Source organism: Pocillopora verrucosa, chromosome 7, assembly GCF_036669915.1.
Source record: "Pocillopora verrucosa isolate sample1 chromosome 7, ASM3666991v2, whole genome shotgun sequence".
NCBI classification, from domain to species: domain Eukaryota; kingdom Metazoa; phylum Cnidaria; class Anthozoa; order Scleractinia; family Pocilloporidae; genus Pocillopora; species Pocillopora verrucosa.
Window position 1 is genome coordinate 1,977,708 of NC_089318.1, and position 27,401 is coordinate 2,005,108.

General features: G+C 39.3%; 2 protein-coding genes across 2 annotated transcripts; one reads left to right on the forward strand and one right to left on the reverse strand.

The window, feature by feature from the left end:
* Positions 1-690: 690 nt before the first annotated feature.
* Positions 691-14,318, forward strand: LOC131782223 (legumain). Its single transcript, XM_059098937.2, has 15 exons — positions 691-903; positions 2,865-2,962; positions 3,828-3,858; positions 4,520-4,570; positions 5,790-5,875; positions 6,391-6,466; positions 7,509-7,571; positions 8,320-8,389; positions 9,499-9,617; positions 9,759-9,848; positions 10,241-10,333; positions 11,525-11,641; positions 12,321-12,485; positions 13,040-13,107; positions 13,713-14,318. Exons 1-15 carry the CDS (start codon positions 787-789, stop codon positions 13,753-13,755), a joined length of 1,287 nt encoding a protein of 428 aa, XP_058954920.2. The 5' UTR covers positions 691-786; the 3' UTR covers positions 13,756-14,318.
* A 621-nt stretch (positions 14,319-14,939) lies between these two features.
* LOC131782194 (uncharacterized) lies at positions 14,940-26,892 on the reverse strand. Its single transcript, XM_059098908.2, is given in 6 exon segments — positions 14,940-17,845; positions 17,847-21,147; positions 21,409-22,335; positions 22,686-23,389; positions 25,418-25,514; positions 26,672-26,892. Coding segments are annotated over 4 exon segments (6,714 nt in total). The 5' UTR covers positions 23,308-23,389; positions 25,418-25,514; positions 26,672-26,892; the 3' UTR covers positions 14,940-15,981.
* Between the last annotated feature and the right edge of the window lie 509 nt (positions 26,893-27,401).

Here is a 27,401-nt window from a genome sequence, read left to right on the forward strand (position 1 = left end):
AATGTGAAATACACCAATGTTATGCAAGTCAGTTCATAACCACTCTCTAGTTGCCTTGGTTGTCGATGCAAGTGAGAAATTTGAAAGGCCAAAACTCAAAGGATTGGGAACGATAGGGATAAATACGTCATGTATAAGCTAATGAAGTGTAGCATACTCTTGCGTTGCGTACCGCTGATGGCACGCAACGATTCCCTGACAGGAAGCGGCGGACTCCCAATGCACAGCATTCTATTTCCATTATGCCTATGGTTTCGTTTCATTTTAGTGAGAAGACCGATCGAAGTACTAGTAACACTAGATTTAGTTGAAAATAGGCAGAGATGAATAACGAATACTACGTTACAAGTACGCCGTCAATAACGCGGGCTCAAGCGGACCGGATTGCGGAGAAAATTAATTTTTACATTTTTTAGGGGATGTAATAAGTTTTTGGAGGTTGTTCTGTTAAAGAAAAGCGGCAAGGGAAACAATGTCTACAACGAACAGAATGGAATATAAAACATGCAAACTACTCAAAATCAGTTTTCTTGTTTTCCGTGCTTAAGCCTAACGCTAGCGCAGACGTTATTCAGCTTTGTCGACAGCTCTGTCGTGAAAACAAGCATCTTTAGAGGGGCCGCTGCGTGACATGGCAGCGAACGGCGACTGAGACTGGGCTCGAGGATGATCACGAGGTAATCATAAGACTAAGCTAAGGTAGCAACTTAACGTTCCATTTGCGTGCCTCGTTCACTTGTAGTAGGCGGCAGGCTGTGTATCAATACGTCAGAGATATAAAGAATCATGTTGGGAGGACTGCTTATCCTCAGTCTTTCATTCCTCGCTGCCTCAGCAGAAACTGGAAAGCACTGGGCTCTGATTGTAGCTGGATCCAACGGATGGTACAATTACAGGCACCAGGTAATCATCAGAATCGGCAAGCAAACATCATATGAGCTGCAAGGTCCATCCTATTATTTCGGCCTAAGAACAAATGCGCAAATAACGATCAGAGTAGGACGCTTTTCAGTCTCTCCTGGCATGATGCAAGTAACAGCAAATTAAAATTACTAAATTTATCAACATACTTTATGCCTCAATTACTCACAAAATGAAAGTCACGAGACATGAAGCATGTGGACACTTCCGCTTTTGAACGGAAGATATTTGGGAGTGAGGTTGTAAAGGTAACTGTATAACCACAGACTGTTTAAGGGATATTTTATTTTTTTCTTTTCCACTGTTTTCTTTTATTGGGAGAACTGCATGCGTAACAAGGTTTTCTGTAAGGTGTTAAGTAACCGGAGCTTTTTTAAGGTAAACGGCTGACACGGGGTCTCGAAATCCAATACGGGGGACAAAACGTCATATCGTTAGTGCTTTCCTGCCACCGCAGCAAGATTTGTCAAAAAGACAGCCCCCGTCAGAACGTTTTTAAACTAATCTTGAGTCAGAAGTCTTTTTATGTTTTCAGGAAAGATAGGCAGTGCAAATTTATATTTTTGTTGAGCCCAAGTTTAGACCTGATAAACATCATCTCTGTACGGGCTCTCGAAGCAATGAAAGTAGCCGGTGAAACCTTGCGGAGAAGCCGGCGAACTTCGCCACCTGCCGGCTTTTATCTACAACCCTGGTGTAATACAGCATGGGGTTACATGCTGTTCTTGACGGAAATGTAGCTGAAATCTTTTGCTCTTTGCATTATCATGTAAATGTCTTGGTCGGTCCATTGGGCAAAAAAAGAAGTCGAGAAAGAGAAAACGATATTGCTGCTAACTGTTTTTATAATCCTAATGTCTCTAAATTAAATGTACATCCAAGAAAATTCGTTTTTTAATGATCACTCTAACATTTAAGTCTTTTTTATCTACCTGTGAATTAATTAAGAATATCAATTTAGTTACCCACATGTCCTTGAATTTTGCTTTTTATGCAGTTCTTCTGGATTTGTTCTTCACCTTTTGACACAAAAGGGATTGCTTAGCGAATTGGAGGTCAACTTGATTGACTTGCATAAATTATTATTCCTTCACCATTTTCTGATAAATGTTTCACCTCTTTTATTTCACCTTGGTTGTCTGAAAAATGAGTGACTCATTGAGATTTCCTGTGAGCCATTTTGACTGGTTCAAAGACAAGCAAGGTGTTTGGTAGGATAACTGGTCATCTAATTAACAAATAGAGAAGCCTTTACTGTGCTCTCTTCTGTTGTAAAGCACACAGGAAGTGGCTAGGGCACAAAAGAAGTGTAGGGGGAAACACGAGACGTAGTCAAGTGTTTCCTCCCTACTTCTTGAGTAGACAAACACCGTCATGATTAGTATGATTTTTAACAGTTATGCCAGGTTATATTTTTCATCATTCCTGTTTTTTTTCTGTTTTGTTTTTGAACACGAAACTTTATATACTATACAAGTGTTAGCTGTATTTGATCAATTTTTTTGCACGTAAACTTGAAATCTAACTGAGCATGAAAACCTTTAAAACTTGGACTTTCTGTTTTGTTTTATCTTTGAGAATTTTTGTCTCTGCTCATGTTACAATAATATAAATTACTGCCTGACATTTTTGCAAACCTTTTCTCGGTTGTTGCGAAATTTCGCTTTCAATTAGCGAAAGAAAAGCTCTAAAGAAGTCCTGGAAAACGTCGGACATGTACAATTTGGCAGATGGCGTGACAGCTTTAGTTCAGTTCTATGATCTATACTCTCATAGAGCACGCTCTTTTAACCAATGACAGCACACATTATATCTGAACTTTATTATAACATTCTATGAAGTGTCCTTCTTCTGGTAACCATTATAACCTCTTGGGAATGGAAATTGTGAGATGCTCTCTTTAAGGAGAACTTCAAATGATGTGTTCATTTTCTTGTATTTAGGCTGATACATGCCATGCCTACCAGATTCTCCACAAAAATGGTATTCCTGACGAAAACATTGTAGTCATGATGTATGATGACATTGCCAATAATCCCTCGTAAGTTCACTCAATTCCAATTTATGTATCTTAATTAGATGGACTTAGGCTCTGAACTAATGTAATATCTCAAATATGTGGGAGACACGTTTAATAGTTTGCCTTAAGAAGTCCAGGGCTGAGTCATGGTGTTGTGTTCTTAGAAAGAAACTTTACCATAATGCCCCTCTCTCCCCAGGAGTATAGAAGAGTACCAATGAGAGGTATCAGGGACGCACCCAACATAAGGGGGGGGAGGGGGGAGGGGAATGGAAACTGCAACAGGCTGGCATTGCAGCCAGGGGATGTAGGAATTCTCCTTGTTACTTTAAGAATCCAACATAAGCTCTAGCTGGAAAGGCCTCTAGACAAGATGTTTTCCAAAAATGTTATACATGTTCATGTACACACACTTGGGGTGTAAAGTGTAACAAATGAAGATTATACAGATAAAGGGTGGGGTTTAGAAGAACAGGGTGAATACTAAGTATTGAGTTTTGTGGGACCACTTAATTAGCCAATCATACATGTACATGGGAAGCTAAAAATATGAAGGACTTATTACAATTTTACAATGTGCTCATCATAATAATTATTGTATGCATGGAAATTAAGAAAGTTGGCATAATCAGGATGTTAGATAACCGTGTAGTCTATTCTGTGTACCGCTAATGGCACATGACATTACATGGATCAAATTAACTGGTTTCAGCAAAGATTTGTGTTAACTCATGTTGCTCATTCACTGGCTGAGATTGTGTAGTTATCCCTCAATACAAGAGAAGAAGCTAGGACAAGAAAATATTTTGGGTATTTTGTTCACAAACATCCCATTTTTACAAAGGAATTGAATTAATCAAACTAAAGTAGTCTTGTTTATTATCAGGAATCCAACACCTGGCATCATTATAAACAAGGTTAGTTGATTGAATTATATTATATATCTTTTATTGTTTCCTAACCATTAATACATGCATCTTATATGATTATTAAAAAATAATCATCCTAAACTTTACAGACAGCTATAAATTAATTTATTTATAGCATAGTACTATAAGAACTGTTGATGATTTTTGAGCTACAGTGATTGTTATCAAATATTTATATGTAGTGTGCTTCCCAGTAATTTCTCTGAGGAGCATGTGGTGTATAATGGAAGACTGAGTGGAGTCCAATTCAGCATGTAATCATGTGAATGATAAAAAAAATCGGATGACCATGTGGTGGGAGTCTGATTTGTTAATCATGAGACAGTATATTTAATATAGAGAATTGGACCACAAAGTTCTGTGACCTATTAACCCTAAGTATTACAAAATTCAAGAGAGAAACTAGACATCGTATATATACAATTTCATAAAAAAGGGACAACTGCACGTGCACATGACTCTTACTGTCCACATATTTAGGTATGACGTGTTGACATTGTCCAATTACAAGCATGATGTGTACACATATCCTATAGGTGTCCAAATTGGGCTGGTGATAACCAATTACATTCAAGAATTTTGTTATAATTTTGATTAAATGTAGTACTGTATCATAAACTAAATCACTCTTATATTTTTCCTTACTCAGCCAAATGGAGACGATGTGTACAAGGGTGTTCCAAAAGACTACACAAAGGAGGTAAAACTTTCTTAAGTCAATCTTGAGTAAATATTGAGTAAATTTTTCAAAATGTAGAATCATTTTAAAGCTATTGTTGGTAATGTTCAAAACTTTTTTGGCACAATGGTATTATGGTCAGGAGAACTTCATTTCAGATAATCTATTTTTACATGTGGCTAGATGTTGTGGGTGGATGTTGATTACTTCTCTGGAAATTCATGGAACTACTTGAGGGCTGACTTTTAGACCCTATATTTTTATTCTATATTTTATCTTAAGTTTATCTTCCCCCTTTGAGTATCATCCTTTATTCTCTGCCCTTTTGCCCTCAGCCCTCACCTGGCCATTCACCCTTGCCCTTCAGTCCTAACCATTCAGCCTACCCTCTACCTTCTCATACCTTATTCTGAATCCCTTACCCCCAACACCTCAGCTCTCACTTTTTCACCCCGCTCATCCCTCTAACTCTGCACTCCTCATCACTCACCCCTCAACCCTCAGCCCACACTGAAACCTCTCCATACCATTCTTTGCCCATCAGCCCGCACTCCTAAACCCTCACTCTTCACCCCACCTATTCTTCACACTCAGCACAATATATTTCCCACTACTCAGCCCTTACTCTCTATGCCACCCCTCTTCCTCACTCTGCACTTTTCATTCCTCACCCCACAGCCCTTAGCCCACACTCTCACCTTCCCCACTTCATTCTTATCCTCTCATTCCTCTATTCCTCTCTTTTCCCCCCCCCCCCCCACCCACTCCTTAGCCTCGAGCCCTCTTCCTTAACCCTCACACCATAGCCCTCTGCCATCACTCATCCATCTTTACCCTTCCTCCTTCAGTTCTAACCTTTCCTTCACAGTTCAAAGCCTTCAATGTTGATCTCATTTTAGACATGGTGTTTGGTCAGGTAGAAAACTGCATCTACATGTACATGTAGTTAATTATACCACCATGACTGATTGTACGTGTAATTAAATCCAACTGTTATGTGACAGAGAGACAAAGAGTAGACATGTATATATGTTGTGGTTCAGTTTTATCCTTGGGTCAAATTTTATTTTCCTTTGTTTATGAGTATTGTAAATAGAATAACAAGTTTGAAACAAAAGGAATGAAAATTTGAACTAAGGATAAAATTGAACCACATCATATACATGCATGGTTTCAATGCCTAACTTTGTGTTACATGTTTTTTGTTTTTTATTCTGTTGATATTGATCCCATTGTTTAGGATGTGACACCAGATAACTTCTTGAACATTCTGAAGGGAAATAAACAAGCCATGAGTGGGATTGGTAGTGGAAAAGTGATTGACAGGTTCAGCATTAAATGCAACGTATAAAATATTGTAGCTGGCCATTGCATGGTCACGATGATCTTCATTTATGGATGGTGACTCTAAATGTACATATATAATCATGTGTCAAGACAAACAAAAAGTATTTGTTTATTACATATAGCTATTATGAACAACTAGCTATATTTAACACCTCTTTTATGACTCATAGGGTGAGTTATTTAAACAACATTAAGCTGTTGTATAACAAAACCATGTCCTAAACAATCCCCAATTCAGCTGGACCTTTTTATCAAACTTTTTCTATGTGAGCAGTGATAAGAGGGTAAAAAACTAACAGTGAAAGGACATTTATTAGTTAGGTAAATCAACACTCTTACAGAGAAAGCCTAAGGCCCACTGATAGCATGAACTGGTGGTTCGGGTTAGACCTCATGTAAATAAAAAGCCTTATAGCTTGGACTACATGAGGATTTATAACCCAATCTCAGTACTTTTTACAGGAAATTTGCTTTTTCTTTTCTTTCCCTCTCAGTGGGCCAAATGACCATGTTTTTGTTTATTTCACTGATCATGGAGCTACTGGACTCATTGCATTTCCAAGTGATGAGGTGAGTTTCTGAATCAGGTAATTGCAAAATCCCAAATGTAATGCATCTTACTTTATTGCATTTCCAGGCCTTTCAATCACCTGCAAACTCCAAGGTTAAAAGCTAATTTGCAATTTTGTTTCATGTTTTGTTTTACTCCTGATTGCATGACTCTGCCATCTGAAAGCAGAGAAATACTAAACTGAGTTATATTCTCCAATCATAACTCAGGAACACAACCTTGCATGTTATATAAAAGTCCAGTTGATGCAAGAACCATGGTGTGTTCCAATGCAACTTTACAATCAAAATAAGTTTGTGATTTATTTATGGAGAAGGGAAATTCCACAAAGGTTGCACCAGATCAAGAAACTTATACTGCTGCAACCATGCTCTGAGACAAAGTACTACTTGTCTATTGTTTCCTAAACTTGTGGTTGCATCTCCATTCTTTCCAGGATTATCAGCACAAATTCAAAATGTGGCACATTGATTATAATCAAATGAACTGCATAAGAACAAAACTAAGAATATCTTCAATGTTGTAATGTTTGTGCAACAGACATCAAGGACTTCCATAGTGTAGAACTTGGGTCTTATAACCCATCAAGCAGAGAGCATTGTGTGATTGGATGAGTTAATTGAGTTTGTGCTGCTTATGTTGAGGCCTTTGGGGTTATTTAGGGGCAACTCAAATGTGCTCCACGTAGGCAGGGGTGTAGCCAGACTTTTTTTTATGAAAATGTATAATTATATAATTATTTAAAATAGGGGGTTGGAGGGCACTGGCACCCCTGGACCCTGCCTCCCCTTGCTACACGCTTGATGTATATCTATACCTTTAAATTATGCAGAAAAAAGTTGTAATACATGTTGTTGGATGCCTGAATATCTACCCCTCTTAAGGGGAAAATAGTGCTTTCAAAAATTTTTCCATGTTTCGTTGTTTCTCTCTTCTCTTCAATTGGCCAATGCTAAAAAGGGTAGAGGTCCAAATTGTTTCCATGCACAGATTCTGTGGATTGTGATCTTAGTGAACGAAATTAATTTTTTTTCTCTTCAGTTGATGGCACATGACTTAATAGCTGCCCTGGATGAGATGTATGAAAACAAGAAATTCAGCAAGGTATGACAAATGAGTAGTCTTATAAACCAAAGATTCTGATCAGTAGTTTATTTAAGATTCAATGTACCATGTACAAGTGTATGACAATGTTAGTGATTCACCTTGTATCTTGTTGTGTAGTCTCATGTACTGTAAGTTTGGCTTTTCATGTGTAATAGTTGTCACTGAAGGTTAGGGCAGGGCAGCGAACAGGTGATGTTATAGGGTCACCTTGACAGAGATGTTAATAATACTTGCTAGTACTCAAAAAGATTTTCCGTTTTTAATCACTTCAATCCTACAATTTTTTTTAAAAAATATATACAATTATATCATTTGTACATGAGAGGAACAGTTGATTGGGTAGTCTGATTGAAAGTAGTCCACAAAAGGACTATTGTTGGTTGTCATGCATAACTGATGTTGCAACAACATTATGGGAAGCCACCATCAGAGTTAAGTAAGAGGTTATTTTGTCAGTCGATTGATGTTAAGTCTGGTTCAGGAAAAGTGATTGGTCAGTTTAGCCATGATTTCATTGGCTGTAAGACTAATATAGCAGAAGTTGGTAGTGATTGGTCAGTTTCAATTCTTTGGTAATGTTAGGTCTTCATGTTCAATTCTTTTGTGAACACGATGACAACTACAATGTATTCTTACTTGAAGATTAGACTTCACAATCAAATATATGGTTGGTAGGTACAAAAGTAAGATCAAATAAGACAGCTTGAGAATATCTGACAGGAGGTCTGGCACTTTTTTCCCTCAGTTGGTGTTCTACCTTGAAGCTTGTGAGTCAGGGTCCATGTTTCACAAGAAGCTCAAGAACAACATAGACAGTATGTGTGCCTTCTATTTCCTGGGCAAAATGCATTTTGCAGGAAAATTTTTTATCATAGAGAAAATTTAAACTAACAAGAAAATAAAGGAAGTGTTGTTAGTATGAGGTTCCTGTTGGAGTCATGGGTGGAAACCTCATCTTTGAAACACTATACTTATTTTCTTTTTAAGATTTTTATCCTTCTTCATTATTTGTTGCACTTTGGAGGGGAGGGGTAGGACGGGAATAGTTATGCGATGAAGATAAGGAGAAAAAAAGTTGAAATGGAACATTCAGTTCTCAAGCAACAAGATGTATCTTAAAGACGCCATAAAAATCTAGCACAAGATAATTTTTTTTAGAGTTTCATACCTCTCAAGGCTGATTCTAAACCCTTTACCTCCCATGAGTGACCAGGAGAGAATTTCTCCCCACAATATCAAGACAATATCAAGCAGACAAGTGATGAGAATAAAGAAAATATAAATTATGGGATTGTTAGTTGTTCCAATACCAAATTCTCCATTGACATCATAAGACAGGGCGTGAAATTAACTTTTTTTTCTGATAGCCACTTGGCTTCTAAATTCTTCAAAGTGGTAGCCAATTCAAAAAAAGTTGGTCGCCATTTTCAAAGACAAACAAAATCTTTCTTTATGCAGTCAGCGTTCTAGATAGACCCTCCAAAATTAAGTTAGGGAAAAGATCTTTTACGTGCTACAAAGTGGACACTAGGATGTATGATATACAACGTTCAGGCTCATCTAAATCCAAGATGGCGTCTAGTTATCGATCGAGATGCATGTGCTACGTTTTGGAAACAAACTTAACGAGGAAGTTTGCCGCGGATTTATCTTTGCAAATTTATTTAATTCTCTATATCTCTTGGTAAGGTTATGATGAAATGTTGTAGTCGCCAATTTGGCGACTAACTTTCAGGATTTGGTCGCCAAAATGAAAAATTTAGTCGCATTGGCGCCTGTATTAGGCGCAATTTCACGCCCTGTAAGAACTGTATGGCAGTAAGTAAGGGGAAAAACTAATGGCATCCGAGGCTTCTTGAAGGTTTTATCACTTATTTTGATTAACGACTGATGTATGTGATTGTCGGGATCTTTTTTTTTCTAGTCTATGCGACTACTGCTGCCAATCCTGATGAATCTTCCTATGCTTGCTACTACGACAAGAAAAGGCAAACGTACCTTGGGGATGTGTACTCTGTGAAGTGGATGGAAAACTCTGATGCGGTATGTGACATCACTTACTTCTCGTTTAATTTTTGCAATGCTGAGTTCTTTCAAAAGTCGTTCGTTCTGTTAGTAATGGTAATTGCGGACCATGGATTAGGAGATGAACTAGTATCTGTTTGACTTCATATCGATTTGCAGGTTGATCTGACTAAGGAGACACTCATGAAGCAATTCCAAATTGTGAAAGAAGAGACGAACACTAGTCATGTGATGCAGTATGGAGACATGGTATATTTATTTTATATGAAACGAATACGACCCCCTACCCCGTCATCTTTCCCTGACTATTCACCAGTACCTATTTATACTCCTGGGTGTATGGTGAGGGTAAAGTGTCTTGTCTAAGAGCACAAGACAAAGACCAGTCTACGTCTCGAACCTGCTAAATAGTAATACAGTTCAATCAATAAGAGCATTTCCTCTGTAAGAGAGGAAAGAAATAGAATCATAAACTTAGCACATAGCTTCTCCAGTGTGGAATTCTCAAGCCCTTCCGGTAAATGTGCGCTTATTCTAGCTCTGTTCAGGCTGTAAGTGATAAAGATGCATCTATACATGTGTACATGCCTTTTGACAGTAAGGTGAAGCTAACATGATTAAGCGCATTTTTTCTGTGACAGGATTATGTTAATGATGACCTGGACGAGTTCCAAGGTGACGGCATGGGAAGTGTTTCCGGAAAATCTCCGGAGGAGTATCGTGGGGAACCAATTGTAAGAGCTACTTGTAGTTAGGCCACTCTGCTAAATACTGTTCTGTTCATTGATATTGCAAGTTTGGTTTTACTTCATGCAAATGATTCCCTTTTTTTTTTTTTGCTGGCTCAGCCTTACTGGGGCGTTGTAATTGAAGTCTCTTTTGTAAAACATTCGAATGTTGGGTACGTTTGCGAGCGCAAGAGCGTATTAGATGGTGTCTTTTGTCAAGAAATCCCAAATGAATCAGATATTATTTAGGGAAAGAGGGGATAAGTTTTTCAATAAAAAAAATTACACGGGAAATACTTTATTTTAAACTAAAGTTAACATCGCTGTCATTTATACAAGTACGCTGAACGTGTATGGTATGCTGAGGGGAATAAGGTCATTTGAAGAAGCTTACATCAAGAAATACTCAAATCTGCATGGATATTAAAGATTAGTGTATGGTAAAACAGTGGATAGCGTTGATGGCGCGCTCTGATTGGCTACTCCAACTCCGAATATCCTTTGTCAGCATAGATATACTAAAACAGTGGATAGCGTCGAGGGCGCGCTCTGATTGGCTACTCCAACTCCGAATATCCTTCGCTATTCACCCCCGAGCAACTCACTTGGGATTTGCGTCCGAAACTGTTGTAATCGTTTCAGGAATAAGCGCGTTAAAATCATCTTTTTGAGCTGTTATATCACTGTTTTAGTATATACTTAGACAACTGTTCACTCCAGTGTCGGTGGCTAGCCGTGGTTATTTACCTCGCTGCTTCGCGGCTCGGTTTATATCCACCCCGAGCCACCTCCACTCCGGTGAATAGTTGTGAATTATGATATTCTCCGAAACGGTCTTGTTCTGACTGTAATCAGAGTTAATCATAATGCTTATTGAGCCGTGGAAAATGATATAAGCATGTTACGCTGTAAATTCGTTTCAAACGTGGGTCTAATTTGGCCATCACCCCATCCTCTGTCAATTATTGTGCTCAGTCTTTTCTTGAACGCAAGTAATTGAATTTCAGAGTTTATATTTCGTCAGCATATTTTTAAATTAAACTAAACGGGTTGCAAACGACGAACTAAAGGAAGTACGCTTATTTTTCAAGATCCTGTCTCCCTTACAGGTCTGTTAATTTGGAACAGGCGAACAACTCTGATAAAGAATTTCACAAAAGGAATAACTCTAACTTGTTGGGTTACATTTATTTGCAGACCGATGCCATTCCTTCACCAGATGTCGAGCTGAATATCCTTCACCATCGCCTAAAGGATAGCGCGAGCCTGGCCGAAAGACGAGAAATCGCTCGTGAAATCGAAGAGTTGCTTGAGGTAGAATATGACTGTTGTTGTTGTTGTTTTGTCTTTTTTTTTTAACATAATTGTTTTAAATGTTTCTTTTGACTTGACTTGCCTTATGAACTCCAAAGTCATTTAGAGTTTTTTTTTTGGAGATTACGTTAGGGTTTTCACGGGTTATCAGCATGTAAGATAGAAGTAGAACTATTTTCCTGGAATTTTGGAATGACCCTTGACAACAGCCTCACCGTCTACTTTACTCTGCTGTAAGGAAAAATTCTTCCTACGTAGAGGCCCACAATCGGGTCGCACTCAAAGATTTTGATGGAAAGAGGAAGTTTGATGTTTCAGTGTGCAAGAGCGTTTAGTTCAGTGTGCAGCAGAAAAGCAGTGCTACCCCCAAATGCAAAAATTCTCGTGTTGCTTATCCAAATAGATCAGGCTCCACACACTAACAACGGTTTAACTCATGACCACATGACGTCACTTTATCTCTCGACCCAGTTCTCTGACTGAAATCAGAATGAAACGTAGGCTTGCAGCAATAGACAGTTAATATGAAATATCGCGATTTAAATGATCGGACTTGGGTATAGTGTGCCAAATTTAAAATAAAAATCAAGGAAACACTAAAAAGAGTATTTTTCATAGTTAACGCACTTTCAGTAAACTGTAAACTTTGAGTTGTTCGTTTTGTTTGTTCAAAAAACAGCGGAAGGAAGGTGTCAGAAAAACAATGGAGTCGATTGTGGAGCAATGTACCTCCTCTGAGGAGCAGAAGACTCGGGTCCTGAAGACTCGTGCTGATCCGGAAGACTTTGACTGTTATAAGCAGGCTGTCAAAACTTTCTCAAAGACCTGTTACAATCTGGGACAGGTAATGACGACCCCCCCCCCTCCTGTTTAGAGGTGTTCTAATAATATAATTCCGAAAACTCTACTTTAAGACACATGGCTATCACTGTAACAGCCAGTGCCAAATAAAATCTCACCCCTAATGGCTACCAGCTTTGAAAAAAAAAAACAAATAAGCTGGAACTTACAACTCAAAAGCGATGAAGACAACTACTTCCTCTCTTGAAGATTTCTCAAAAGTATGTCGTAAATCTGAAATCAAAGGGGAAAGTTAATTGTGTAACAAGTATCGTTGCGGTTTCCGACATTTTTTTTGATTGGTAATCTTTAAGATTCCTTTGATTTTTACGAAATATCGCAACGGTTAATTTGAGGATTTAGAAACCCAATTGCTCTTCAAATTTCTCCCGAGCACAACAAGCATCCACTTGGAAGGGATGTACGGCTATGATCATTCAAAGACTGTATCCACCAAGGAAAACATTGCTAGTTGAAATTAAGAAGAAAAAAATAGAATGCTGTCCCTGCCTTCTTAGCCTCTTTTCATACTCATGGTGCTGTTTTTAAACTTCTCAGAATGACCACGCCCTGCGTCACGTGTATGCCCTCTCTAACTTGTGCGAAGAAAACATTCCAACTGAAATGTGAGTATGGTCTTATACATTTGCTTTCAATTTCTTTATAGTAACGCTATCTTAATTTGCAATTTACTTTTAGTTTCCAACAAAGTATAAAGCAGGTAGGAAACTGTTGAATCTTTAAAAAAAAAAACCTTCATACCTATCGACACAAAATTTTCCCGCAGGGGGCTGGATGGGTGTTTCCATACAGGCATTTTATTGGACTTTTGAGTGGAGGATTTCTCGTTATCATAGCCAAAAAGGGTAGTAGTAAGGTACCTCAGGGTCCCTCCCCTCCCCTGTTATTGACGGTCGTAGTAGATTTTGTTACTTTGTTGACTTGTTGCAATAAATCCCTTTTCGTCATCCTCATTCATTGCGTGACAGTTGCTACTGTAACGACTCCAACCAAAACAAAAAGGAAGCGAAGAAGAACAAACAAGAATTGTTTTCTGGAGTTTCAGCGCCTCACCAATGGGACCAATCCTTGGGAAAAATTGAAACGAAAAGAAACGAAATGAGGGTTGCTTCTCTTTTCCTTTCTCTTTTTTTTCTTTTTTTCTCAAAATAGACACATTATGCTTGTGAATTACTCTTGTTAACTTTCGCCGTGATTTCACTCCCAACAGGATTGTATCTGCAATCATGAAAGAGTGTGCTGGAATCAATTAAAAAAGGAACATCCTCTGTCTTCGAATTTTTAGTATTTGCAAGGCCTGGAGCTTTTAGCTATTTTCACATATGTTGATCTTTTCTCTTTTAAATGATTAGATAGAGTTTTTACTTTGTATACTTTGTATCCTAATTTTTTGTACTTGATGGTTTCAATTCTATTTTACTACGTTCTTTGATCTGTTGACCGCTGCAAGGTGATCAGACTATTAATGATTTATCTCTGGTTGAGCTAACATTTGAATGAAGAAGTTAGTCAGAACTGGGATACAAAAGTTTGAAACATTTTTTAAATTGTACAATGGTATCTCACGCTGGCTAACAATTGAGCTTAACTCAGGGATAAATAGAATAACTCTGTATCATGTTTTTGATCTTAAAAGTGCTAGCGATATAACATTGTAATTCCGCCTTCTTGGCAGTAAAGATGAAATGTAAAAAACCGATAGGTTAGTGTTTGCTTCCAAAGTACCACTGCCTTGCGTTAATCAATAATACACGAATTATTAATTTTTTTATCAGTTCTTTTTAGGAATATGAATAAAACTTCTGAAAAATTTGTAGATTGTGCATGACAATAAAAAATGCTGCAAGCTAAAACGAGAGGCTGAAATTCTGCCATCATGCTTTTTCTTGCGCTCCACATCCTCCCTCTAACCCCCCCAACCTCCCCCCCCCCCCCCTTCACAGGAAGGTTTTCTTTTGTGAAGACTTTGTGTGCGTAATTTGGACTTGTTTCCTTCGCGTCCCATTTTTTCTGTTTCATGAGTTTCTAATAAAAATTTTCTTCCGTGAGTAATTTAGACTTGTTTCCTTCGCGTCCCATTGTTTTCTATTTCATGAGTTCCTGATAAAAATAGATTTTTTTAAGTTGTTCAGCAGACCTCGTTGAAATTTCAGTCCAATTACTCGAGTGTCCCTTTTAATTTTTTTCTTTTCTTCAGCTGTTTTCCAATACGAAAGCTTTCCCTATTCGAGACTTTATGGGCCCGTTTTGGCCCATTGTCAATGTGCAGCCTCCGCTCCGCTTAGGTAACGCTTCTCCTGCGTGGATGAGGGGAAATGGAAAAGCCTGCTACACAGACTAATAGCTAAGCATAACTAGAAATACACGGCGCCTAGAGAAACTTTCGCAAGTAATTTTTAAACGATTATCTCGGTAACGCAAAAAAGCGAGAAATATGTCGATTAAACGCTTTTTATTTACAGTTAAAATAACCACATTACTTTCCCTTCTGGCGCACCGTTATCAAAGACTAGAGCTACAGTATAAGAAGACCACAACAAAACTTGCAAATGGAGAACTGGTTACAACAAGCTTGAACTCAGGTGTCCCAAAAATCCTCGTCAGCAACTTTGTCGATTCACAGTTTCATTTGCAATTATAGGATATAAATACTTGTGAGAAAAATTAAAAATTTAAAACAAATTATAATTCTTCCCAATTTAAGTAAGAAATAGTTGATAAAAGATCCTTAACCTAAAACTGAAAACAAAGAAAAAAACAACAAACCACGCTAAATCCTTTCGACAAAATCCAGATAAGTCGAAAACTTGTTTTCATGACTTTTCCCTTAAATCTTCCTACAGGCTTTAAATCAGCACCTAAAGAGTGGCGAATGGTATTGCGGAAAAAAGAAAACGCTACAATTAATAAAGATAATTATACAGTATTCATAAGGCTACGCTGCTCTGTCCTTTCAATCCTCAGGGTTCTTGGTAGGCAGGAAAACACAGCTGACATTCAGGCAAGAAAAGATATCGCAACACAGACCGATCTTTTCGCACTGAGAGCCACCTGGACTGTTCATGCATATCAAACGTTAGCACAGGGCGTGAAATTAATTTTTTTTTCTGATAGCCACTTGGCTCCTAAATTCCTCAAAGTGGTGGCCAATTAAAAAAAGTTGGTCGCCATTTTGAAAGACAAACAAAATCTTTTTTTTTTACGCTGTCATCGTTCTAGAAATTAAGTTACGGAAAAGATCTTTAACGTGCTTCAAAGTGGACACTACGATGGATGATATACAGCATTCAAGCTCACCTAAAGCCAAGATGGCGTCTAGTTATCGATCGAGATGCATGTGCTGCGTTTTGGAAACAAACTTAACGAGGAAGTTTGCCGCGGATTTGTCTTTGCAAATCTTTTTAATTCACTATATTTCTAGCTAAGGTTATAATGAAAAATTCTAGTCGCCAATTTGGCGACTAATTTTCAGGATTTAGTCACCAAAGTGAAAAATTTAGTCGCATTGGCGCCTGTTTAGGCGCAATTTCACGCCCTGTAACAGCACTCCCGACTGTTTCTCGGGAAACACGAATGTAAACGTAAGGTCGTGCTTGTTTGACTTGCTCTTGAATGGAATTCAGTTCTTGCTCAGAAGCGGTTTGAAATAGGTTAACGTCGTACAGTCGTGACCTTTTGACGAGGTGTGGCACCAGAGAGTTTACCGCGCGACCCAGTGGATTGTCTGACAGGTCCAGTTTGAACAACTCAGGAATGAATTTAAGGTTCTCCAGCAGACCTTGTAAATCTTGCTCATCCAAGTGTAATGCAGTGAGCATTAAACGTTGCAAGTTAGGGAAAAACTGAAAGCTCTTTGTTAATGGGGCAAGAACACCTCTAACACAAAAACCACTAAAATAGAGCGTTTGCAACAGCATTTCTGTGTTAATTCCGTCAAACAGCGCCTCCATTTCCTCGACATTCAAGATGCTTCCATCACTCCCAGTTAACTTGAGTTTTCTCAAAGCCGACATCTCGGCAAGTGACTGACCGAGTGCCACAGCAACTGCTCGAGACAAGGTAACTCCGCTGAAAATTACTTCATGAGGCAAATTCGGAGCTGTTTCAAGACACACTATGTTCGCAGTGACCAGCGCATCACACTGTACACTCAAGCTCTGAAAAGCTGGAAGAAATCTTAGGCATCTCAGCAAACCACAAACATTCTGCTCATTCTGATTTTCGGAGGAAATTTTTAAATTTACTTTCAACAGATTTGGCAACTCTCCAAAACGTTTAACAAGTCGAGTAAGGCAGCTTCCCACTCTGAAACCACTGAAAGACAACTGTTGCAAATTAACTGTTTTGTCGAGACCACCAAAGAGAGCTTCAACTTCTTTATCCTGCATAATTATCTCACCTGAACTAAATAAGCAGAGTTGTTCCAGGGATGACATTGTAGAAAGTGCCCGACCGAGCGCCGAGATTACTGGCGGAGTTAGGCTTATATTCCACAGCTCCAGGGTCTCAAAACGAGACAATGTCAAATGGCCCATTGTGTTTTCCTCTCCCTCGCAACCTTCACGAGCCAGTGGTCTACATTCAACGACGAGTATGTTTAGGCGAGGAAAATATTCCGAAAGGAATAAATCGCTCGCTAGAAAACCACACATTTCGCTATTGTTTAAATCAATGTCCAGCTCCATCATTGTCATTTTGGGGAAGAAACGAAAACTGTCGGTGAGTGGGGCAAGAACACTTCTTTCGCTAAAATCATCTGAAGTAGATCTGTGCGATGCCAAACACTCGTTGAATCCACTTGGCAAAGCCTCCGTCTCTCCAGTTTGCAAAACAATCCCTTCCTTTACAAAGAGACTGTCTAACGACATTTGAGGGAGCAGCCGACCAAGCGCCCTAACAACCGCGGGGTTCAGGGTTATTCCACTCAAGGACAGTATTTGGAGAGCCGCCAGTGTGCAGCTAACCTCTGTTTCCACCCTCTCAGAACAGTCGGCATGGAACGGAATCTGTCGCTGGCCCTTCACAGTCAATGACATCAAATTGGGAATGCATCTTACGCCCCAGAGCAAATGAAAAAAGTTATGTTCATTCAGGCTCACCTCGCCTATATCCAAATACTCTAGCTTAGGAAAGAAGCGCAAACAGTCGCAAAGTGGGGCAAGACAGCCTCTCATGCTGAAACGCTGGACAATAAGCCGGCACAAAGGCAATTCCTCGCTGAAACCTCCAAACAGAGCATCCATTTGTAGCAAATGCAACACACTTCCATCCACACCGATAAGCTCCAATGTTGCTAGGGAAGACATTCTTGGAAGACACTGACCCAATGCTTCGGCTGCTTTCCTCACCTTCCAAAGTGTTTTCATCATTCTCACTGTTACTACAGTTAGAATGAGAAAACGTAAATTCTTTCAAAGACGACATTTCAGAAATCAGCCTACCGAGTGCCCTGGCCACTGTTGGAGTGAAGCTTGCATCAAGCAGAAATAGACGACCAGAATACACTTGCAACCGACCCGAGTTCCCTTCTCCTTTACAATCTGCGCGAGCCACTGATTTGCAATGTATGCTTGTTCTGTGCAAACTAGGAATATTTCTTAAGCACTCCAGAAAAACAAGAAAATTGGCGTCATTAATAATGAAATTAATGTCAATGTCAACATATGCCCATTGTAATTCTGGAAACTGCAAACTGTTTATGAGGTGATCAAGACGGCCTTTCATGCTGAATTTATGAAACGCCAACTGCTGCAAGGGCAAACGCTCTTTAAATCCACCAAACAGCACCTCAACTTCCCCGTCTTGCAAAATTCTATCATCTCCCTCAAAAATTCTATCATCTCTCCCATAAATTCGCAATTCTTTTAGCGCCGACATCTTAGGAATCAACTGGCCGAGCAACTTGGCCACTGCTAATGTCAGGCTTACATTTGATAGGCACAGCCTGTTGAGAGTTTGGTGGGTGAAGCTGGCCTGCATGACTTCTTCCTCTGAGCATCCTCTGACTTCTTCCTCTGAGTCACTCTGTAGTGTCCCAGTTAAAGAAAGAGTCTCCAAACGCGGAATAAATTCAAGATTCCTGAACAAATGAAGCAAGTTATGCTCATTCCAGGTGATAGAATGGAGTTTTAGGCGTCGCAATTGGGGAAAGAGGCGCAAACTGTCGCTTAAGGGAGCAATACAGCCTCCGATGTTAAAATCCATAAACCAAAGCTCACTTAAAGGTAGTGTTTTGTGAAATCCGCCAAACAGCGCCTTCACTGGCAAAACATCTCCGTTACTTCCACCAACTAAAATGAGCTTCTCTAAGCACGATATTTCAGGGAGTGACTGCCCGAGAACTGAAGCGGATGATGGTGTTAACGACGTAAGGGCCAGATTCAGGTGAAAGACCCTAGTGAATTTTGGAAGTAGAGCAGCAAGTTTCTCTGCTTCTGATGCAATCAGGTGACACTGACTATCACGTACAGAACCAATCTGCAACGTGCACCTACTCGGATTTGGTACTGATTTCAAAATGTCACAGACAGAACCATCAGCCCTTTCAATGATAAGGCTTTCTAAGCATTCACAATTACTGATAACCCGACTTAGCGCTTTCAAAGTTGAGTTGTTCACCATACCACCACAATGTAAATATCTCAGTTCTGACCACCACTTTTCGAAGGAAGATTGAACTGACGGCACAGCCGTTCCTGTAAATAGTCTGCCAGTTAAATCACAACACAGTCTTAGACTTCTAACGTAGAACTGAAACTGACGATTGCGAGATAATAGAACGAAAGTGTACCTGCATGAACAACATTCCCGATTCGTCTTCAAATTATCCAAAAAATCTCTAAGGGTAAACTCCGTCTCATAATTTCTAAGGGGTATGTCTAAGCAGCCCAGACACTGTGCCACCTCGCGCAGAACTTCTTCTTTACTACGAACCGTTAAAAACGAAACATCTGAAAAGTCAGTGAGATTGTTGACCTTCGTCTCTTTAAGAAGTTTAACTAGCTGATTGGTCACCACGACAGTTCCTCCAGCGCATTTAAACCAACTATTTAGCAGCTCAGATTTGGACTGAACTTCATGAAAGCATTTGTAAAGTAACCACATGAAGGTCTCATACATGAAGTTGGCACCGTGGTAAGAATTCCAGTCTAGTTCACGTTCGAAGGCTGAGAGTTCAAATAGATCCAGTTTAGAATAGGAGATTCTAACAGTTGCCATGAGCTCAAAAACTTTATGAGCTCCATCGTCAGACAAACCGCAAATAAATTGGAAAACGTTCCCAAATACTTGACAATCTTCAATGGAACGAGTGCATTTTTTTAAATCTCCAAGATCTCCTTTAGGGACGCATTTGTAGGTGATATACCACGCTGCTAGGAATTCTTGTATGCTCTTGTGAATAAACGATACCAACCTTGCTGGTCGAAGATTTTCCGAGAATTCGGTGACTTGAAGTAAGCCTATGAAACGGCTTTCTTCGCAACTAATCGAAGCAGACAGTTGATCAAACTCGAACACGTGATCATCCTTTAAAAGACATTCAAGAGCCACCTTTCCGATTTCAACCAGAAAATCCTCGTACTTGCCTATCCTGTGGAAGTCATCAGGGGAACTCTTTCCTTGATTATGATCCAAAACGTACTGCACGATCGCGTAATACAACTTCGTCTTGGTTTCTGGAAAGCTTTTAACCTTTCCTTTTTTCCACAACGTGCAAAAGAACAAAAGAAGTAACGGAACTCGTGCTAACTCGAACAACCCCTCTTTGTACAGATGACACACCAGCTGGTCAGCTTCTGTTTCGCCCCCAAGCATTTTGCACATAAAGGCCTCTCTGTCTTCTTCACTGAACCCGGTGATTTCAGCATGAACGGCTTTGAACTCACCTAATAGATCGCCAGCTTTGGAAATTCGAGTTGTGATTAACACACAACAGTTTCTCAGTTTATTGCCCATGAAAATTTTGTAGATATCAGAGGTGGTTCCACAACGATATTCGTCGTAGCCATCGAACACCAGCAAAACTTTCTCTTGATTATGGGTGATGTAACTAATGAGCTGTTCTGCCATGGCTGTGTCTTCCTCTGGAAAAATATTACTGCGACAAACAACATCTCGAAAACTTGAGTATTTGGACACCTCTTTCAGATTAATAGCGAGCACGAGCTCAAATCTCGTCAATGGATTTACCTCATCTTTGCTCACCTTGACCGACTCTTCCCTCTTCATTCTATTCCTTGAGGATTCTTCACAACCTTGAGTCACACTCTCAGCACCATACCTGGTTCCTGAATCCTGGTGTTTGTCAATCGTTCTTTCGTCCACAAGTTCAGCCCAGTCCAAACCCATTTTCTTCACAAAAGTTGTCTTTCCTATACCAGTCTCCCCTTGCACGAGTATCCTATTCAGTGCATACCCGTTCTCGTTTTCATTGAATACATCAGTATAGTGATTCAATTCAGGCTTTGATGATCCTTCTGGAGTTTGTTCCTTTTTCACCCAGGTCAGTCGAGTGTAAAGCTGCTTCATGTCCACGGGAGATTTCTTAGACCAGACAGAGGTAGGTACCGTGGCGGTTCTTTTGTAATGTTCTGCAAGTTTACTGCGACAGGTATTCACATCGAAACGTTCCGCAGAAGGAGATTCTGGTGACAAAAACAAAAGACAATCCGGATAACTACATTTGGATAAGCCAGATGTTTGGACCATGAAGTGATATAATTTTAAATACCCAAACATCTCTCCAATTTAAAAGATATAAGTAAAATCGTTCTCAAGGCTGTAATTTTAATTTTCATCTAATTGGAGGAGGCATTTTTAAAGAATATACGTGTCAAAAAATCCGTTTCAGTCATTATCAATAATGAGGAATAAAAGCTTTGTTCGAACAAGTAAGTCAAACTAACCCACGACATTTGGCTTCATTCGTTGATCTTTCAAAACCAGTTCCAGTTCTTTGACTTTGTCGCCCATCTCGGTAACCTCAATTTTCACTTTCTCCATTTTGACATCCGTCTCGCTCATGTCTTCCTCCAGTCGTTCCACTTTGACGTCTGTCTCGCCCAGTTCTTTCTTCAGTTGTTCCATTTTGACATCTTTCTGGGCCAGACCTCCCTGCAATTGCTCCATTTTCAAATCTGTCTCGGCCAGACCTCCCTGCACTTTTTCCACTTTGACTTCTGTCTCGGCCAGACCTTCCTGCAGTTGTTCCATTTTTAAATCTGTCTCGGTGAGACCTTCCTGTACTTTTTCCACTTTGACGTCTGTCTCGGCCAGACCTTCCTGCAGTTGTTCCATTTTTAAATCTGTCTCAGTGAGACCTTCCTGCACTTTTTCCACTTTGACGTCTGTCTCGGCCAGACCTTCCTGCAGTTGTTCCATTTTTAAATCTGTCTTAGTGAGACCTTCCTGTACTTTTTCCACTTTGACGTCTGTCTCGGCCAGACCTTCCTGCAGTTGTACTACTCTGACATTTGTCTCACAAAAACCACTCTTCAATTCTTGTACTTTTTCAGCTGACTCAGCAAGCCGTGATTCTACTTGTTGTAAGCGCATGCGAATTTCCACCTGAAAATATTTCTCGGCAGTCTGAAGTTTCTCTAGTATTCCCTTGGTCTCTTCTATCCATTCTTTCATTCCTCCTATCTGTTCCTCATGTTTTTGCCACTGATTTTGCGCTGTAGCGTGCTCATCTCGGAGAAGGACAACTCCATCTTGTAAGGTTAATAGCTCTGCCTGAGTTTTCACGTAGTTTGCCATAAGATCTTTAACGTTTTGCTGAACCAGAGAAAGAAGCTGTTGATCTACAGCATGACCCATACACAGCTGGCAACCTACAAACAAGAAAACAAACAAACAGTTCGATACTAGTCTCCTTCGTAGTCGCGGTGTAGAAAGTAATAAATGTCTAACACCTTCTTCCCTTAGGGGAACATTGCAGAACAACCCAAAGAATGGCTACGATGAGGAGTACTTCGATGAGAATACAATGGAACGAAGGATTGTGTGTGAAAATTATCCCTAACTTAAGGCATGGGCGTGGGGGCGTAAAATGGACCATACGTATCAAACTTTAATCAAGTCAAATTTTCCAAGCCATTCAGTAAAATAATTGCAACGTTTTGCTGAGGTTTAAATGCATATGCAAGCATGTTTCCACTTAACAGCAAAAATATTTCTGTACCTTTGGTCTGCCAATCTGAAAGCCGATCTAAAATGGTCGTCTCCTTTCCGACAGGGAGTCCCAGACTATTCACCAATCTCTTCAGCTTGAGGAAACAATCCTTAAAAAAAGCTTCCGTCCAGTCACTGAGATTGCAGTGGCCCCATTTGTTCCGGACATTTTCCCTGACATCATCAGCTGAGGACTGAATGGGAATTGATGGATATGGAGAGGGGAAGATGGGAGCAGGATTAGTAAACCCTAACAAGCGAAGTATGGCACTTATGTCCAGTGACTCATCGAAGGCCGAAAACTGCGCGAGATAATCTGGTAGATAAAGCTTGGCAAGCTCGACTGGATCATCAATGCTGTAATTGTACCGACTGGTGGATTTTCCATGAAAATGAAGATTGTTGTTAATATTCTGAAACTTCAGTCTTTTAAGGGTGCGATCAGCAGTGACCTGATGGCGAGTCAGTGTTTTTAACGTACAACCTGGAGTCAGGCCGCTGCAGTAGGCGTCCAGGTTTGTGTAATGGGTGTTCATTTCTTGTTTGATGAAATCTCGTAAGACTGGAGCAGCCTCTTTGTTCATAGCAATTCCAACCACAAGCCATCTCTTTTCTTCATCAGTCATCATCATCTTCAGTTTAAACCTTTGGGTTACCCCAGTACATGAACCAGTTCGTAGAATTCAAATTTAGAGACCAAATTTGCTAAAGTGTCTGAAGAAAGAGATTGAAATATTGCACATAAATAATAAGAATCAAGCAGAAAACAAAGCATTGGTTTTCACTCCACAGCAAGGATTACCATATCAAAAAAATTAAATTGAACACAAAGAAGGCAAGAGGGTAGTCATCATTTGGCTGGTTGGATACTGTACATCTGTGGTCAGAAACAAAACAATTTAATATTTTGTGGCATAAATGTGTGACCCAATGCCTGGATTGATGCAAAATGCACCAAAAGCAGCTCTTAATCATGACCTCCAATGGCTGTCATATGCAAATAATGTTTAGTTACGTAACAATAATGCATAGATCAATTTAAAGCTTCAATATCCCTCCCTGGTATGTGAACTTTTGAAGATTAGTTTCTTCAAATCCTTCCCCCCCCCTCCTTGAGGCAAAGATTGTATTCAAATGCCCTACCCAATTTTGTTGTAAACAAACTGTGACTCTCTACAAATTAACCAAGTTTTAAAACCTAGACCTTGTAGACTTATTCTTCTAAGCCATTTGCTTACAACAATCAACAATTAACCTCAACCACCTCCATATTAAACGACTACTCACTGACAGGCGAAGTGAATATTGTTGAATAATCCCCTGGATGAATCCATGCACAAGGAGACTATTGCAAGATATGATACAATCCTCAAACAATAAGAGCATGCGCTTCTCTAGAATCGCTAGAGTAATTTTGCTAATTAAGAATATAACACTTGTATTCTGCTCAAAAGATTTGACACTTCCAGTTCATATTCCCCATCCCAGCCAGGAGAGCTTCAAATTTCCCAGCCCCTCCCCCCCCTCCCCCTGGCACAGATGAAGGGGTCAAACGCTTGTGGGTTGCTTGAGGGAAGGGAAATTGAAGCTTCAAATTGATTTTAAGTTAATATTTAATTTCTAATTAATACTTTTGAATTTAAAAATTTAATGCATTAAAGGATAGGATCAGGTGCCTGAGAAATTATTTATCCCCTAAAGGGAGTCAGTGGGTTCAAACACAGTAACATTAAATACCTGATCCTACCATTTAGCTTTATCATAACCCTATAACTCCCAAGATCTGATTGTTAATTCTCTCCTCTAGCTGCTACACATTTCCTAGTAAATTGGTCATGAGAACTTAGTGCTAGATTAAGATAGCAGCTTCTACCTGATAAGTTTGAATATTCTCATTACCTGTTTGCTGAGTAATGTATGGATATTATAGGGAGAAGTTTAATGTTAATCACCTCTGGGAGTTAAAGGGTTGAAGCTAATGCTTAAGCAAATAAGCATCAATTTGGCAAGAAGTAGACTTAAAGATGCCACCCGTAATTACTTGCAAGTTTTTTGTGTTCCAATTTGCAATTTTCAGGATCAAAAGGAACAAATCAATGAGATATAATAAAGATTAACAGCACTGAGAACAATCAGTTTTGGCTAAATTAGTTAAGGTTCCTAAAAATTCAGAAAAATCAGAAAGCACATTGTTTCAGCTGATCAGAAGGTGTATCACTCAAAACATAATGATCTCTATATGAGTGTGGTGGGTTTAATAAAAATAAATTTTCTTGATCAGCTGCAGTATAGTCAGTTTGTTGTGTCTATAGTTTAAGGATATAAAACACATTATACTTTGAACCTCTATTAAATTAACATGCATCAAATGAGCAGGAAAAACTGGTCACAAAGACAATAATATGGAGCACTTTTTCTTTGTGTATGCTCTCAGGGATTAAGATGTCCTGGATATCAATGAATGTGGGAGGTCTGCCTGCAAGACAGGGCCCCCTTAATTTTGGTCATTGTTTAACTGTGATAAAGCTGCTTTGGAGTCAACAAGAAGGAACAGTGCACATACAGTCTGTACTTTTAAATGTTGAAGGCTAGCCCCCTCTTCCAAACTGTAAGGTGTCCATAGGTAAATATACCTCATCAATTATTCTACTAAGAGCAACACCCTCCATATAACTGCATATAACCCTGCAAGTAATTAGAGCGCCACTTATCTATTTCAGTGGAGCACAAAAAGTATTGTACCTTTGGTGTTATTTCTTGTTCCATTTTACTTGACTGGCTGAGAGGGTGGAATCCAGTGACTTTAATGGCTATTTTGATGCTTCCAGCAAATTCTTCCCTGGAATGAACAAAATCAAGTTTTAAAGATAACAATTAGTCTTCCATTTATCTACTAAGGCACATCAATGCAAATTTAGTGTTCAGTGTTATCTGATGATTTAGTTTGTAACCTGATGGCAACTCTTAGATGACGTGCAACATATGTAAACATAGGCATACTAAGCATGTAAGAGTTATTCTTTTGGGGTGGGTGGATTAATAGAAACATTGCAAGTAATGTCTACATTTTTGCAAAAGGAAGGAGTATTAATGCAGGAAGGAATGAAAATGTCAAATTAACTCACACACAGGTATTTTGTGGTAGATTGTGTGTGTTGCACGATCGCTGTAACCAGAAATAAGCTGTATTGGTGCAACTCTCTATACGCTAACAAAGAGTTGTTATTTCTTTTTTTTTTTTTTTTCAATTACTCAAAAAGTGACAAGCATTTTTTAACTGATCAGAATTTGTGCTCCATATATAGCCAGAGTTGACAGTTGCTGGCAAGATACCGATGAATTGTTATGATTTGGTGAAAGTCTGGTCGTAATAGAAAACAATTTGGCTGGGCCAATTTTAGAATTACCATAAGTAACAATTTATGGCGATAAATCTCTTTTTAAAGTAGTTAAAACTTCTATGTTTTGTTTTCCCAAGAGAGGTCTTGAGGGAATTTCACCCTTTGTAAATTGCACGTCTGTTTAACGCAATTTGAAAGAAAGAGTTCTAGCTCTTTAGAATGCTCTCACGTGATGTATCACGGGAAGACAAAACATACACGCTAAAGAAGTCTAAGGACGTTTGGGCTAAAGCACTCTCAAAGATTGACCAATATGTGTGAAATTTATCTATCATTTGTTTATTCTAGAAATGCCTGTTAAGTGGGCTTTGCCCTATTTGTGCGGTTCAAAGAACTAATTTAACACCTTTAACGATGTAGTTTGCGAAGTTTGATTATTAAAGTGTCTTAATTTCGTTTCTCGAACACGATTCGATTCGATTCGACCGAAAGTTTACGCGATTTTGTTCGATTTAGATCGCATGTGCCGGAAATCAGGGCCCGGAATACTTTGTCTAAGTTGAGCACTAGATGTGTTATTTCTTTCACGAACAACAATTTCACGGAAGATCAGAAAGGCTGATGCGGTCAATATTCAATTAAAGACATTACGTACCTTCAAGACAGGTAACGGTAGGCGGAAGAGAGCGCTAGCTCAAACAAAAGTCATTTCCGTGTAGCCATGTTCCTTCCTTTATCCGTCCTCACTATTGAAGAAAATCTTGTAGATACAGATTCTGTACGTCAACACACCAGACAGCGTCAAATGGTAAGATAAGATATCGAATTTAAGTGAATATTTCGTCACGCCTTAACTTGGAACCCACATCTGCTTTAGTCAGCACATTTCTGAAATCCCGTTCCAGGCTATCGCGGTTTGAATTGGGGGCCCGGTTCACTATCTCGTCCTTGTCACGTGACACGGCACTACAGCAGTCCCATTAGGCAGTTTTGGCTTTGCCAACCAAACTCAAATCAGAATCATTTATATGAGAACTAATTTCTCAATCCACTCTCAACGTCTCTCTTCCCAGTCATCTTTACGGTGAGATGGAAGTGGCTGTGAAGTAGTAACCCTTGTTAGCGGCCTGCACCGCAACTGAGTTTTCAGAAATGTCTTGTGTCTCAATACAAATCATCTGCATCATGCATGTTCATTAGTTGGCGTCCTCATGAAAAACCACAAACTACTATCGGCTCCAAGCCACAAAACCATAACGCAAGCTAAAGAAAAACATAATTTTGCCGCGAAAATGATCACATGGCTACTAAATCATTCCGCACGATGTAGTATATGATGTGACATCACCTCCGCACAAATTAAATCAAGCGAAAGACAATTAAAA

What these genes read in the sequence shown, in the direction of transcription:
- LOC131782223 (XM_059098937.2), top strand. Translation starts at nt 787, where the DNA reads ATGTTGGGAGGACTGCTTATCCTCAGTCTTTCATTCCTCGCTGCCTCA. An exon ending in AGTGGAAAAGTGATTGACAG is followed by an intron (nt 5,876 to 6,390) that starts GTTCAGCATTAA and finishes TTTCCCTCTCAG; the next exon opens with TGGGCCAAATGACCATGTTT. An exon ending in GGATGGAAAACTCTGATGCG is followed by an intron (nt 9,618 to 9,758) that starts GTATGTGACATC and finishes ATCGATTTGCAG; the next exon opens with GTTGATCTGACTAAGGAGAC.